Source organism: Rhagoletis zephyria, unplaced genomic scaffold (genome assembly GCF_001687245.7).
Source record: "Rhagoletis zephyria isolate East Lansing unplaced genomic scaffold, Rhagoletis_zephyria_1.1 Rzeph_scaffold_03320, whole genome shotgun sequence".
Taxonomy (NCBI): Eukaryota; Metazoa; Arthropoda; class Insecta; order Diptera; family Tephritidae; genus Rhagoletis; species Rhagoletis zephyria.
The window spans coordinates 50385-65140 of NW_016160403.1; the positions used below are offsets into that span (position 1 = coordinate 50385).

The 14756-nt window shown below is 35.5% G+C and overlaps 1 protein-coding gene across 1 annotated transcript in view; it reads right to left on the minus strand.

The window, feature by feature from the left end:
• Positions 1-12444, minus strand: part of LOC108368794 (uncharacterized) — a 47262-nt gene extending 34818 nt beyond the window's left edge. The window contains exon 1 of the mRNA XM_017623712.1: positions 11416-12444. Coding sequence (XP_017479201.1) covers positions 11416-11539 — 124 coding nt within the window. The 5' untranslated portion in view covers positions 11540-12444. The remainder of the gene's footprint in view (positions 1-11415) is intronic.
• Between the last annotated feature and the right edge of the window lie 2312 nt (positions 12445-14756).

Genomic DNA, 14756 nt, shown 5'->3' on the forward strand with positions numbered 1-14756 from the left:
TGAACTAATTTATCGCCCAGGCCATGTGACGATCGTCCAGAAGATCGGATAAGTAGAGGACCTGGGGGGAGATTCTGTAACTAGTTAGCGACAGTTTTCGAATCGCTTTCGCACTTTTTGGCGCAAAAACATTTAACATCAAGCGACCAAATATCGCATAGAAGTACATTTAACTGAAATTCGAAGTACGAAGTACAAGAGCGAAAAAAGAAGTACTGTACTTCTTTCGGAAGAAGTACGGTTGGTCACATTATGTATACCCTAGTTGCGTATGTAACGTATACGCCCCGTAGCACCATTCGTAGTCATCTAACACGTTTGCTCGCCCGCCTTAACTTAAAACTTATATTATTTAAAAGTAATTAAATATTGGCTTGAAAGACTTTTGCACATGTACATGAAGGAATTTCCAGTGTACAAATAAAAAATGTAAAAATGGAATTTTAGTTTCTTTCACTCAATGTAATTTTTATTTTTTATTTTTTCATTTGGTGACACGCTAGTTTTATATTACAAAAGATTAATTTGCTCTCGCAGGAAGACAATTTTCAAGGTCTAACTTTTACATTTTGAAGTACATACATATTTTAAATTATTAAAATTAAAAAAAAAAAAAAAATTTCAAAATAGCTATGACAGATATCATGCATGCTGCCATGTTTTAATTTCGTTGTACACTCTTGAAATTTCATAGATATACTTTATTTGATGCCAACGCTCATTGCCTCTAATATAAACATTCAATTTGAAAACTTTCCAAAGTTATTAAAAAAAATAATTATGATTTTTCGAGTGACAATGACTAAATAACCGTTTTAAGGCTAAAATTATTCAAAATACTTGATTTATTTTTTATTGTAGGTACTTATTTCTGGAACTCCATTGATTGAAATAAATGCAAGGAGAATGCCTTTGCATTTTTTTCTTTCTGCCGAGAGAAGAGAGTGACACTAAAAATAACGGTGTACGATTTATTGAATAATGACCCATATATGCCAGAAGCTGCCCGAAAGTATTTCCACGCACACATTTTTCAAACATGAACAACAATTAGAAAGTTTTAAAATGAAAAATAAGTATCGGGAAGAGTGAACCGCAAGTATGTACATAAATACAAAATTTTAAGTACAAATGTAAACAACTTTAAGGACGCAAGAATACCAAATCCAGTGAATCATTAAAATTTCCTAAAATTTACAAGAGCACCTACACAGATTTCCAGTGCTATTTCATTGGGTGATAGTTAGTTTCAATGACGACAAAGTTAAGCAATATAAAAGTATATGTATGTATGTAAGTATGTTAGTTGAAAGCAAACAATCTGAAATACTTCTCCTTTGGAATAAAGTTTTTCTGTTGCCATTCGTACAATGACTGATGATGATCTTCGTAGTAAACGTAGCTGCCCTCTCCGTCCTGCGATAGTTGTTATTGATGATGTAATCGATAATTTCGCAATGTTATTGCTACTAAAATTGCCGTCACTGTCACATCAAGGAGCGACCATTAGCCATTCGCAAAGCCGACAAAAAAAAAATGTCTTTATAGGCGCGCGGAAATCGTAGCCAGAAAGTTTTGCTTTCTTTTTTTTTTTTACAATACTCTATTATTGTTGTTGCTAGAGCTAGTGTTGTTTATTGCCATTGTCGAGTTGTATTGCACGTTTTGGTTATTAGCAATTTGAAACTTTTGTGTTTTCATTTTTTGCGGTATCATTTTGCTGCGGTTGCTGCCCTATTTTTGAATTCTGCTTCACTCTGAAGTACTATTTGTGGCTGAGCGGAAGTAATTTGATTCCGATCAGCCGAAGTAATGGTTCATTTCTGATGTCTACCGGAAAATGTGCAGAAATAATGAACAGAAGTCAATATAAAAAATATCTAAATATTTCGCAATTCATAATGGTCTGCATCTAGAGAGTTTTGGTCTGCAGCTTATTTTGCAAGGATACACTAAATAACTTGCACAAATGCTCTTCAAAATACCTTCAAAATGTGAATAAAAGTTTTCAAGATTTCTTAGTTTTTATAACTTATTCAATAATCAATGTCACAAGCCCAAAGTAAATTTCTTGATTCAAAAACAATTCAACATATTTAGATTGATTTAAATGTACTTGAAGCTCATAAAAAATTCATACCCTACTTTGAAAAATATTTTTATATTTGCACAAAGCGTTTTGGCTATTAAACAGTGGAACGAAACCGGCTTTGTGATGAAATGTTGAAAAAAAAAAAAAAACCAAAAACGCGAATATGCCGTCAATTGAGTGGCTCTAGTAAAATAGCTACAAATAAAACAAAACAAACAAAAAATATGTGCATACCCATACGCACTCAACAACGAGTAGAAAACTCAAACAATTGCGTGCGGCAATCATAAATTGCCCGCGGAGAGCCCGTTATCACATTTCAATATGCAACAAAAGCCAATAAAATCCACCAGAAAATCATTGCAAGTAGAAAAAGTTGCGCGCGAAAGTGCGGGGGATCACGCCTAAAAGTAGACAATTGAAATATTCAATTTCGCAAGCGTGCGCTCGATTTGGAGCAATACGTCGGGCCCAGCTGAATTTTTTATTACCCATCGCACACCCATGCGCACACATGCGCCGGCGCTCAAATGCCCACATAAGCTTTATTATTGCCATTTAGCGCGCTAAATTCGCTCGCGTACACTTGTCCTTCACCGCCATGCCGCTCCATTTTCCATTTATTATGGTACGCGTGCCACAGACAGTAGATGTTAAATATTTTGACCGCTTTTAATATTATTTCTCGCTGTTACCCACACATGTATTATTAGATGTTGTGTGCCGCATAGCGCTCACCGCTTATGGCAAATGCCAAGAGGATAGGATGGAAATCAATGACGAAATTCGTCGGTGTTTGAAAAGATAATAAAGAACAGTTAACACCAATAATAAAGCATGCCAGGCTGTACTATCGACCATTTATAACATATTCATCAAAAAATGAGCAAATTCAGAAAAGCTAGTGAACCCGCATGGCGTTAAAATGCCCAAAATTGAATTTCAAAAAACTTTTAAAAATAAAAAAATATTAGTCAGGGTTATAAGAGATCAAAGTGCCATATTGCATCAAAACCGTGCAGCCGTTTCTGAGTGAAGAGCAGTATCGCATAGTGCATGTTTTTATTTTCATCGAATTTACCGATGAAAAAAGTTAATTAATTAAAAAAATAAAACTTTATCATATCATACATCGACAGGCTAAGCTATCTAATTCGACCTCTCATTTTTTAAATTCCTTTTCAAAAGTATTCGCAAACTAAAATTTTCTTAAATCTCTTTCGTCTGACATTGTGATACACATGTATTTCAATAAAGTGATGAACTATTCGAATTTGATTGTTCGAACATATGGCAACCCAACTAAATAAAGATCAGGGATAAATTACTTTCAAACCCATTCCGATGGATACCCGTTTTTTAATAATTCATCCAGCTTACTGAAAATTTTGAATTTAACTTTTTAAACACGTGGCAACTCTCTTGAAACACTCGAAAAGTTCAAACCTAAAGATTTCTTGACATTCTTTCGTTTGGCTGCGGTATCTTATATTTCATATACTTTTTGAATTAGTTAATTGAGTTAGACCTTTGAAATAGGTGGCAGCCCTCGTCAAAAGTACTTTCAAGCTAAACTCTTGTTAAGCCACCTTCGCCGGTCACTACGATACATATTTTTAATTAACTGATGAATTAAGTGGCATTTTAATTTTCAAACATGTGGCAACCCCGCTAAATACAGTTTAGAAATAAAAAAATTCTCAAATCCCCTTCGATTGACACCCATATTATAATAATTAATTTAACTTATAAAATATTTTGAATTTGAACTTTTTAAACAGGTGGCGACTCTCTTCCAACACCTCAAAAATATTTTTCGTCAGCAATAGGTTTCTCTGGGAGACTGCCAAATAAATGGGCTACAAACTTCAAGCATTTAAAATGTAATCTAATTTAGTTCGCATTTTCAATTTAAAATCTATTTGATAGAAAACAGCTGTCAGTCAGCTTATTTCATTCGACTCGAATCGAGTTTCATTCGATCTTTTCGTCTGTTGTTGAATGTTTTATTGGCGTGAAATGAGTATATTTTTTGTTGTTTTATAAAAAAAAAATACAATTTACCCCAAGACGAATTCATATTGGTTGATAATAGAAATACAAAGACAAAAATTACACTAACAAATCTTACGCGCAATGACAGTAAGGATTACGATAAATAGATACATACATAATTTTCACATTAAGAATCGCACAGGAGAAAATCCAGCTATTAGGTAATAGCACGCGCCTCTAATAAATTGGCTCTGGGCCGCAAGTATCGCAATTATTCTCGACAGCTAGAAATGCTATAGGGTAAAAGAACTTTCATATTTTGAATCCCTGTACGGTAGGAATAAACTTAAATAATAATTTTAGATAGGCGCTTACACATATGTCAGTGTTGGGCCGAGCTTCTCCTTCGATTTGTGGCGTGCGCCTTGCTGTCGTCACACAAAGGGGAGGCACTTACAGCTTTACGCCGACTCTGAACGGCGATTTTATTTTTATGAGAAGCAGTTTTTCATGGCATGGAATAAAGTTTCGCTTGAATAACTATAGCCATTCGGCGTCTACCTTTCGAGTTAATTTTTTATTTTATTTTTTTCACTCTGGTAAGCACTTATTTTCTCACCGAATGCTAGCGCATGGCCCGCCCTTTAGTACATACATATATTTATGTACATACATATGTGTTCGTAATTTTAAAATTGCTGCCATTATTGTTCGCCTTGTTTACTGGCAGCCGATGCAAATAAAAACAACAAATTTTTCAGTTGTATCCTCCACACAGTCGGTTATTGCTTTTGTTGAATTCTGTGGTCGCATTGCGTTCGTTCTGTGATCGTGAGCATTGCGCATTTGTTGGGAGTTTTTGTCTGCGTTTGACTGAAATCGAAAATTTATGTAGTGACCGCAATATAATTTTACAACCGCAAAGTGCGTTTTAAAAGGTATGCCGGCACATAACAGACAAACCGCTAGCCGCCACACGCCTACCGCCCATATACAACCCAACGCGACTTCGAAGGCCACCGCCAACACCCGAGCAGCGCTGATTTGGAATATTTTACGTAAAATATTTTTGTGCTTTTAAGCGATTAACACTTTAATGCTAACGTATGTAGGTGTAAAGTACCGATGAGATTTGCGACATACAAACGATGCCATATACACTAGGTTGGTCCAAAAATGCATGTGAAAAAGTAAAGTCGGAATTTTTATGCTCTCACCCACTAGGATTGTTCTATACCGAAAAGAAATGCACACTTATTTTTTTATTTTGAAATCAAAAAATATTTAGAGGTCGTTCAAAGCGCCCAAAGTTGTCCATGTATTTTATATGGGGAAAAAACAACTTTTCGTAGAAATGGTATAGAATAGTTTAAAATCAATATTTTTCTACCAGAAAACCCGGTTTATCTGCAGGGGATTCCCAGTAATAATACCCAGTTGTTTATTTGACCATTTTTATAATTTACAGGTCCGCCAAAAACCCACAAAAACCCCGAAAAATGCAATGGGGCGACCAATGAAAAATCGTAAGTATTAAAAAATGGTTAAATAAACAATTGGGTATTATTATTGAAAGTCTCCTGAGGAGAACCAGAGTTTTCCGGTCGAAAAATATTGACTTTCAATAATTCTATAACATTTCTACGAAAAAATTTATTTTTCCCGTATAAAAATACTTGGAAAACTTTGATTTCAAAATAAAAAAGTTGGGGAATCCTTCTTTCGATATAGAACAATCCTAGGGGTGAGAGCATTACAATTCCGACTTTACTGTTTCTGGACCACCCTAATATACACTCATGCAGACGATTAACTTTGATGTGGTAGGGCGAATGCAAAAGCGCATGTAAATATAATTACAGACATGCATACATATAAATACTTACTTGTATGTATTTGGGCAGATTTTCATTCGAGCGTTCATAATAGTGAACGTCGAAATAGCATAATTTTCAAATTGAAAGCAAAAATTAGCTAGCAAAGTTCAAAATCAAGTATTTATGATTTGATTGTCATTTAAATTTAGTTAAGCGCCTAAAGCTATGCTTTCTGCTTTTACAAATTATTATGACCAAACAAATGCTGCATATGTATGTATGTATGTACGTATGTATGTATTATGCTTTTATTAAATTGCAGTTCGATGAAGAATAAAATATTTATGCAGAACACATTTCAGCCTGCAGCCATTCTTAGCTATTCTGTAAATGTAATAAGTCTTTAAATTTTGATTAATAACTTTAGTTAGTGAATTCAATTCTGGCTTGGCTATGTGAATGGGAGCTGCTGTTTGATAAAAGTTATTAAATATGTATGTTCGTTAGTTGTTGATCATATGCAACAATAAAAGAGCATGCTGCTCAATTATTTAAAGTTATTTTGAATATGCCTGAAGGTATTTGCATTTTCAATTAATCTAAATTTTAGATATATATACATATAATTTATATTTTTTCATTTCTATAACAATTGTAGTTTAGGCAAGCTAAGGGCCGCTTTCAAAATTATAATATAAGAGGCCTTGGGAGCGTAACTTGCATTTCAAAAAAATGCATTGCTAAAATTGAAATGGGTAGCATCACCTACATAGAGGCAATGTACTTTTCAGCACAGGACCGCATTTATTATTTGAAGATCTTTCCTTATCACGTTACTCTTCTGGCTCATAATTCAGTTATCAAAAGTTTTTAGGTAGCTTTTTTCTAAAATTTGACACTCCCACCTACAGGGATGTTTTTTGGAAGCAAGAAGAAAAGATGAAGAATTCAAGCACCTTCAAAAAGTAGCGAAATTCCACAAAATAGTTTTCATACTAGTGCATGGTAGTATTTGCATTCATTTTTTAATTGAAACCAGCTTTTTTACATCGAATATAACCTCCGATTCTTATTAAAATAAATATATATTTGTATGTAGCTAGTATATATGCCAAAGCTGCCTACGTCAGACCGCGCATAACTTGAGAATGGATGGTCCACTTTGAGTAGTTTTTCTGTTGTTGTATTTCTTTTTTGCCTTGTAAGTTCTATGCGGTACCATTTACGGCTGATGTAAATATATGAAGAAATTATTTGTTTGTGCAAAAATTATAAAATTTTTATAGAAAATACGCCAAATAAAAATATTTGGCGCTTCCTTTTCTTTCGCGCTTATGGCTCGATCGCTTCTAATACGGTAACGCGTGCACGACCTTAGTGTTCGGGAGACATTGACGATTCGTGCTAGTCGAACTCAGAAAGAATGAAAAAGGCACGCAGCTACTGAACGATTGCGACAGGAACGCGTTCTACACCGTCAAATGAGAAGTTCCGTAAGTGTGCAATTACAACGTAGCGCCAGTGACTAAACCGAGCCCACGGATACGATTTGCCAATATTATATTACGTCAAAGTCTCATTCGGGGACACCAGGATTGTGTTGTGTAGGTGAATGCCTAAAAACGTTCGTTGACTAATTTACCAGAGCCATTGCGCGCTTTATTTTACAGCGATTTGGCAGAATCCATAGGTCCCCACGAATGTCGACGAGTGTCAACAAATGCATTTCGGCATTTAAGGGAATTTCTGTAGGCCAACGATTCTCACCCATTTTGTCTTGTTGTCGCCAGCGAATGAAAAACAATCATTTCTTCAAATTTTAAAGGCAAAATTTAGATACTACTAAAAATCTAAAAATGTTCTTAAAACTTGCAAAGAAATTTGGAAAAGAAATAACACTTTTTTTTTGTTTTTAGGAGTAGGGTGGGAATGTCATTGATAAAATTAGAGCGAGAGAAAGTTTTACAAAACGTTACAAAAATCAACGCGACCTCTTAGCCACTTGCAACTTGCACTTTATTGTACTAAAATTTAATAAGCTATAAATCTGTGTACCCAACATTTTTCTAGAAACTCAAACATTTTTATAATTTTGGTGATTTTTTTTATAACATTTAAAATTTTTTCTGTTAAATTTTTTTTTTGTTTTCGTTTTGAGAGAACCCTACAATTGCTTGTTTTTAATATGTAAGATTTATTAACTGGAACAGGATAATCGATTTTCTTCAAAATTGCTACATTTTCTGCACTTTTACTGGCGGTAATCCATGAATCCTTTGCTATAATGCAAATGCCCATAGCACTGTTTGGGGGAACAACGACACCAGCGAAATTGGTGAGTACCTGCTTGAGTTTATAAGTAGTTATAATAAGTGCAAGAATTATAAACCAAGGCAACAACCAACATTTTGGAATGCTGTTAGTGGGGAAGTCTTAGACCTCACTCTTAATAGTAAAAATATGGCAGCGTCTGTCTCATCAAACTAGCGCAACTCAGAAGAAGCATCTGTGTTGGACATATGCACATAGAATTCGACATTACTCAATAGGGCAAAGACTTCGGATTATTGGAATCCGTATAAACTTGAACTAACTTCCTCTAACAAATAATTGCGGAAATCCAAAAGGAAAACACTGCTAGGAAATGAATAGTCTCCCAGAGGCAGAACGCCTTCAAAAAGCTCTAACTAAGGAACACAATAATACGATCACCACCACAAAGAAATCAAATGGTAATTATACTCAGCGTCTAGCTGAGACTTGCAGACTTCTGCTAGACACTCATTTTCCGGGTTGTAGAGCAAGCTATTATCTACTTCTGGAATAAAATAAAGCCTTGCAACTAAACTCACCACCATTGAAAGAGTGAAATTGGCGGTATCTACTTTTAGCTCTTACAAATCACCAAGACCAGATGTGGTCTAACCTTGTCCACTTCAACAAGGAAGTAAGTATATAGACCCAGTCTTCTCTAGACTCTACAGAGGCGTCGCTCTTACTGTGCCATATTTCCAGTAGATGGACAGAAGCTAAGGTCGTATATTTACCGTAGAGCGGAAACCTGATTAGATGGTAGTCATTTAGCACGGTTGTAGCCGGTAGTCACCTCGACCACCATAGAGATCGCGGTGCTTATGGCTCATAGCAATAATAATGTGCCTGAATCAAAATAAGAACAATGGAAATTATTCCTTCAATCAATCAACTCTGTTCGAAATTGTTCGTGCTTGCGATTTGCAGAGGTGATTACTTCCATTAATAAGATCAAGTCTTGAGTCTTTGGCAAAAGAATAAATCCCTCATAAAAAACGCATTCGGTAAACAAAACAAAAATAGATGAACGGCCTCAATTCATCATGATCGCATTATTCTCCACCTTTTCAGCGACTAAATCAGCATTTCAAGCGCCTCTTCTGTGCATTAAATTTCGAAGTACGTTGTCAAATTTATAAAAACCGAACAGTGTGTATTCCTGCGAGAGGATGTACTCACATATATATATAAATTATGTTTGTATGCGTTTTGTGTGAACACATTAATCAAACAACCGTAAAGCATTCAAATAAAATTTGCACAACACGCCATTCACACACATGCACATACACAATTACTTATTTGCAAAGAGTGTCAAAGCCTTTTTTTCCAGCAAAGCCACGAACGCTGTCGCCCAACAACGCCATTCGAAGTAGAAGCAAAGCTTTTCGGTCATTTGCATTTAGAGGTACATATGTACATACTTACACACGAATGTGCCTGTTTATGTGCGTTCACGTGCTTCTATGCATACACATTTAATGTGAGCTTGTCGAACCGATGAGTATTCCGGCATGCAACTTTCCGTCAATCCCACAAAAAAGCCATCCAAAATCTAATTAGTATTCCGTTGACAGTTTAATCGTGATTACGTATACACGCATTGCCCAGAGTTGGAGGATTGAAAATGCAATGCAAAACACCTCCCAAGTGGCAGTGTAGTAGAGTATGCAGGATATGTTCAACTTCCTTCCACCCGCCCCCAAGTCCTAGCATTGCGCAGTAAACACACTCGAAACCAAATTGCCGACCGCGAAAGGCATTAGACTACACCACCACCGCCACCACCACCACCACCACCCCACCACCGTCGTCGTCACGGTTGCCGTCACCAGTGCTAGAGAGCGGAGTCGAAATATTTTTTTTAACTTGTTTCAGCATGCGAGCCCGGAAAAGGCGATGAAAGAGCAGTTTATTAGTGCCGCTGCGTGTAGTCAAAGAGCACATAAATATAAGTATGTATGCATGAGTGCGAAAAACTCGCATTCGCACTCTTGACCCTGCGCGCCTGCCATAATCTGTTCTACTGGTCAACAGGCGACAACCACGACGGGGTAACGGAACTTGATTTTGACTGGCCAACACGCAATCAAAGGAAGTTGTAAACACCAACTGCATCAATAAAAAAATGATTACAATAAAATCAACATTTGGACAATTTTTGATATGCCTCACGTTGCACAGTGGCATGAAATCAGGCGCTCTCCTGCCGAGGCATACAGGCGACGTGATGACCATTCTGAAAATTGAAGTATGGCGTGCTATACAATATAATTAGTCTCGGGGATAAGTAGTCAAAAATTAGGGAGAACTTTAAAAACAGATGCTTGTAGCAAGAAAATATAACAAATTCATTTTATACCCGTATGTAGTCCGACTGCACTGAGAGAAAAGTTATATGATTTCTTCAACTTTTTGGTTTTCCCCATGTTAGCGATTAGAAATTTTTGAACTGAAAAAGTATTTTTAAACAAACGGAAACATATGTATGTTTGTTTGATCGATCACAGAATGGTGTTGTCTAGAAATTTTTATAGAGAATGAATTCAGCCTACTAAAACATTTCCAAACAACGCAGCTCTGTAACAACCAAAAACAAATTTTTACAAATGTACCAATCGCGTGATTTGGCCTTGATTCAAGCGGAACACACACTTACATGTTGTGGTTGTAGCTGAGAAAGATGCTTCCTACTTTTTATTAGATTCCAGGACGGTCCGGGTTCGAATCCCATTAGACGAAATATATAATTCTCGATTTTTCTTAATTAACAAAAAAGCATCTGTGAATTGCAGAACGAAATCATGGCCAAATGAAAAAATCTCATTATACTGTTTAAAATTAACAAAAGTCGCTTGGCGCAAAATCAAATGTGTTTTAGCTTGAAACAAGTGGAGCACGGTCAACTTTTTTCTCAGTGTACTTAGTATTCAAATAAAAATTTCATTAAAAAAATCAGCATTTTACTGCGTTGATATTTGAGCATGAGTTCTACCATAAGCTACTCCTACGACGGACAGATGCCTTTGTTGTACAAATTTACGCCTATATATGTATGTATGTATGTATGTAAGGGTACAATATCCGTGCTATTTATGTATAAAAAATTAACACCATCTTTTACTTTACATAAATGGATAAATTAAATGCTTTCGCACAATTTAATTATTAACTTTTGCTATTAAATTATCCACTTACCTGGTATAAAGAAAAATATGGCGGCAATCAGCAAATATTTACGCCAAGTTGATTGAGTTGTTGTACATCTTCTCGCCAACTGAACTCCCATGGAGCATGGTATCCATAATTTATGTGTTTTCATTTTTAGAAGTTTTTATATCTTTCACAACACACTTAGGAATTTATACAAAAAAAAAAATACGATTTTATGCACTTGGTTCGGAACATGGCACGAGCTTAGCGTTGACCGACCACAGGAAAATAATGCATAGTTCACGTCTAAAGCTTTTTAGCTGTCAATTCTATGCGCCTTTCTTTGCTCGTACATGCATACATATGTATGTATGTATGTATGTATATACATATGTAGGTGTGTGTGAGGAGTATGTTCTCCACTTTAAAATACAAAAACATGCACAAAAATTAAAAAAGTGTGGAAAAATGCTGTGAAACTTTTTCTATTACAGCGGAATTGTGACGTGCTGTCGCAGTTTCTTTTAGAATTCGTTTTGCGGCTAAGGTTTCGCCGTCGCTACGTTGCTACTTTGCCAGTTCGCTCCATTTGCTGTCCTTGCACTTGCTGCCGCCTATCGGTGCGCCTACTCTTTCACATTTCAATCTTTTCAGTGCAGTACTTTTTCGAAGCCACTCGATTTTATTTTATACAAAAGCAACAATCTATAGTTGTGCAACTTTTTTCTTTGCCACACAAATTTTCACCTGACTGCGTTGCTACTCTAAATTCCGGTTGCTTCCACCGAAGTAGTTACATTTGCTGCCTCCAAAAAATTCCCTACTGCTAATATTCAATTTTCGATTTCCCTTTATACTTTCACAATGGCAACATTTACTTTTAAGTGTTAATCTGGATCTTGCGCTTCCTTCTAGTTTCTTGCATTCAAGATCGGATTTTTTCTTCTCGATTAATTCTCTTTGTAATGCTTTGTTGAATTTTCGAAAGCTCCATGGCATTTTTTGTACATTTGATGATTTGTATTATTTTTTAATGGCTAAATGCGCGTAGATTTCAGATGTCGCACTGCAATAGAAAAAGAGAGAATGGAAGTGACATGTAATGAAAATCCTATGTAACTATACATTACATTGCATTTGTAAATTTAAAGATCTTGGCTTGGTTTAAAAACTAAACTATACACCACCACAGAAATAGATACTTATAATCTAACATTGTTACGGAACGCATACTGCGGGAGCATTAGTGAGTGCAGGCCGGCAAGACACATCGGGCGCACTGTGGCTAGTCATGTCGGCTGGGCGGGGTTCTTGCCCTCACTACTGGTCCTTGCGCCATAGCAGAGGAACAGGCATGCCTTGTCCAATATCTTCAACTTCTGGCATGGCCAAATTCGAAAATCAAAAATTCAAAAAAGAAAATATTTACACAAAAAGAAAAGGCTGAAAAACACCATAAATAAATGGGTATGTATTTACATTAGGGTGGTCCTCAAAAAACAAATGAACGATTTTTCAGTCTCACCCCCCAATTGGTAATACCCGATGGGAATCTGCTAAGCCGCGTCGCAAAGGGGTGCCTCTATGGAGACTCAAAAAATTAAACATATATTTTTTTTTTCATTTAATACCCAAAATCGATATTCTATCTAAAGTCGAAGATATCACATATATATTTTGGTCCCGATTGGAGTAGGTTAAGGCGTCTTCATTAGGGTAATCTGAACTTTGACCGCTGTGCGGCACGCCCTAACCGTTTCCAATAGGGGCCAAAATTTATGTATGATATCTTCGAGCTTAGAGTATCAATTTTGGATATTAAATGAAAAAAAAAATAAGTTTAATTTTTTGAGTCTCCATAGAGGTGTCCATAGTAGCATCGACGTACGAGTTGACGCTTAGGAAATCTTATGAAAAAATGTGCCCCTTCTACATTTAAAGACCTCCCTAATAGGCTTATGTCTATGTATACGTATATTTATGTACGTGTGTACATACATAGATATGCACAAGTGATTTTTTTTTAGAAATAAAGTCGCTAGTTTGTTAGAATACATATTTTACCCTGAACGGGTAATCTTCGTCGATTTGACGAACACTGTTGCTCTTTTTCCATTTTTGTCGCCATTGGACTGAAGAGCGAGTTGCTCTAAAATATATATAAAGAAGCTTAAATACTAAATATCCTCTGTGTTTTCTTTCTGGTTAGGCTTCATAATTATTAAAAGTTTATTTTCATAAAAAAAATATGGAAGTTAAAAAGTACTTCGTCGATTCGACGAAGGTTACCTTTAAAGTATGTAAAATAACGTTACCCTTTAAGGGTTTAATTGCTATTGAAGGCCTCTTCTGATGGAGACATTAGTCCTAAGTTTCAAAACTAAGTGAACGTTACTTAACGCAGCATAAGATTCACGAATTGGTGAGCTGTATTGTTCTAGTTTTTAATATACATTAGTATAACTTTAACACTTATTTTTGTTCGAAGTGGAAACATAAATACATCGTTTGATAATACCCTATTTAATTTTTGATATTTATTAAATACTATCAAACAGTTTCTATAAATTCAAATTGTACTTTCTTACGCAGAAACTATTGTGACACTGTTGCACTTATCACAAAATAAAACACACAACTACGTTAACAAATTCTAATTTTAACAATTCACCGTTAATTGGAATAATTAACAATGATGAAGAAGCTTTGGTTAATACTAAATATTCAAAATTCAAAAGGGAAGCAATCCTTTTCTAAAAATTTTCTCAAAACACATGAACTTATTTGCAAAAATTTTACTTTCGAACTAAATGAAATTAAGCAAAAAAATTCAAGAAAACGAAACGAAAATGCTATCCGCTTTTAAATGCGTTCAACGTTGTACTTTTTCAAGAAACAGTTTTTAAAATAAGCAAAAATCAACCCTGGTCGCGTCGACAAGTAACGGCAATTTGGACGTTTGAACACGTCGCCTGTTTATTTATGACAAAGAGAATAAATTCAATTTCTTAAATGACAGTGGAGCGGAAATATCGGTACTTCCGGTATAAAAAATGCCATGCACGAGAAAATCCATTAAACATTAGCTCTGATTCAATACTTTTCGTGTAAAATCCTGCAAAAACGTCAAACAGCAAAATTACTCTCTGAAGTGAGAGTAAAAAGTGAGTAACAACAAAAAGTACGGGAACAAAAAAGGCATTTTTCCTGTCAAAACGTCAACCAGTGATCGCTTGACGCTTTTCATGATTTTACCAGAAGAAGAGAAAAGTTCGGGTAAAATTTTGTAACTTCATTCTCTACACAACTCTCCAAAAATCGCTCTCATTCACAGGACTTTGGAGGAATTTGGAGTACGGGATAATTTTTCCTGTAACTTCCTGCAA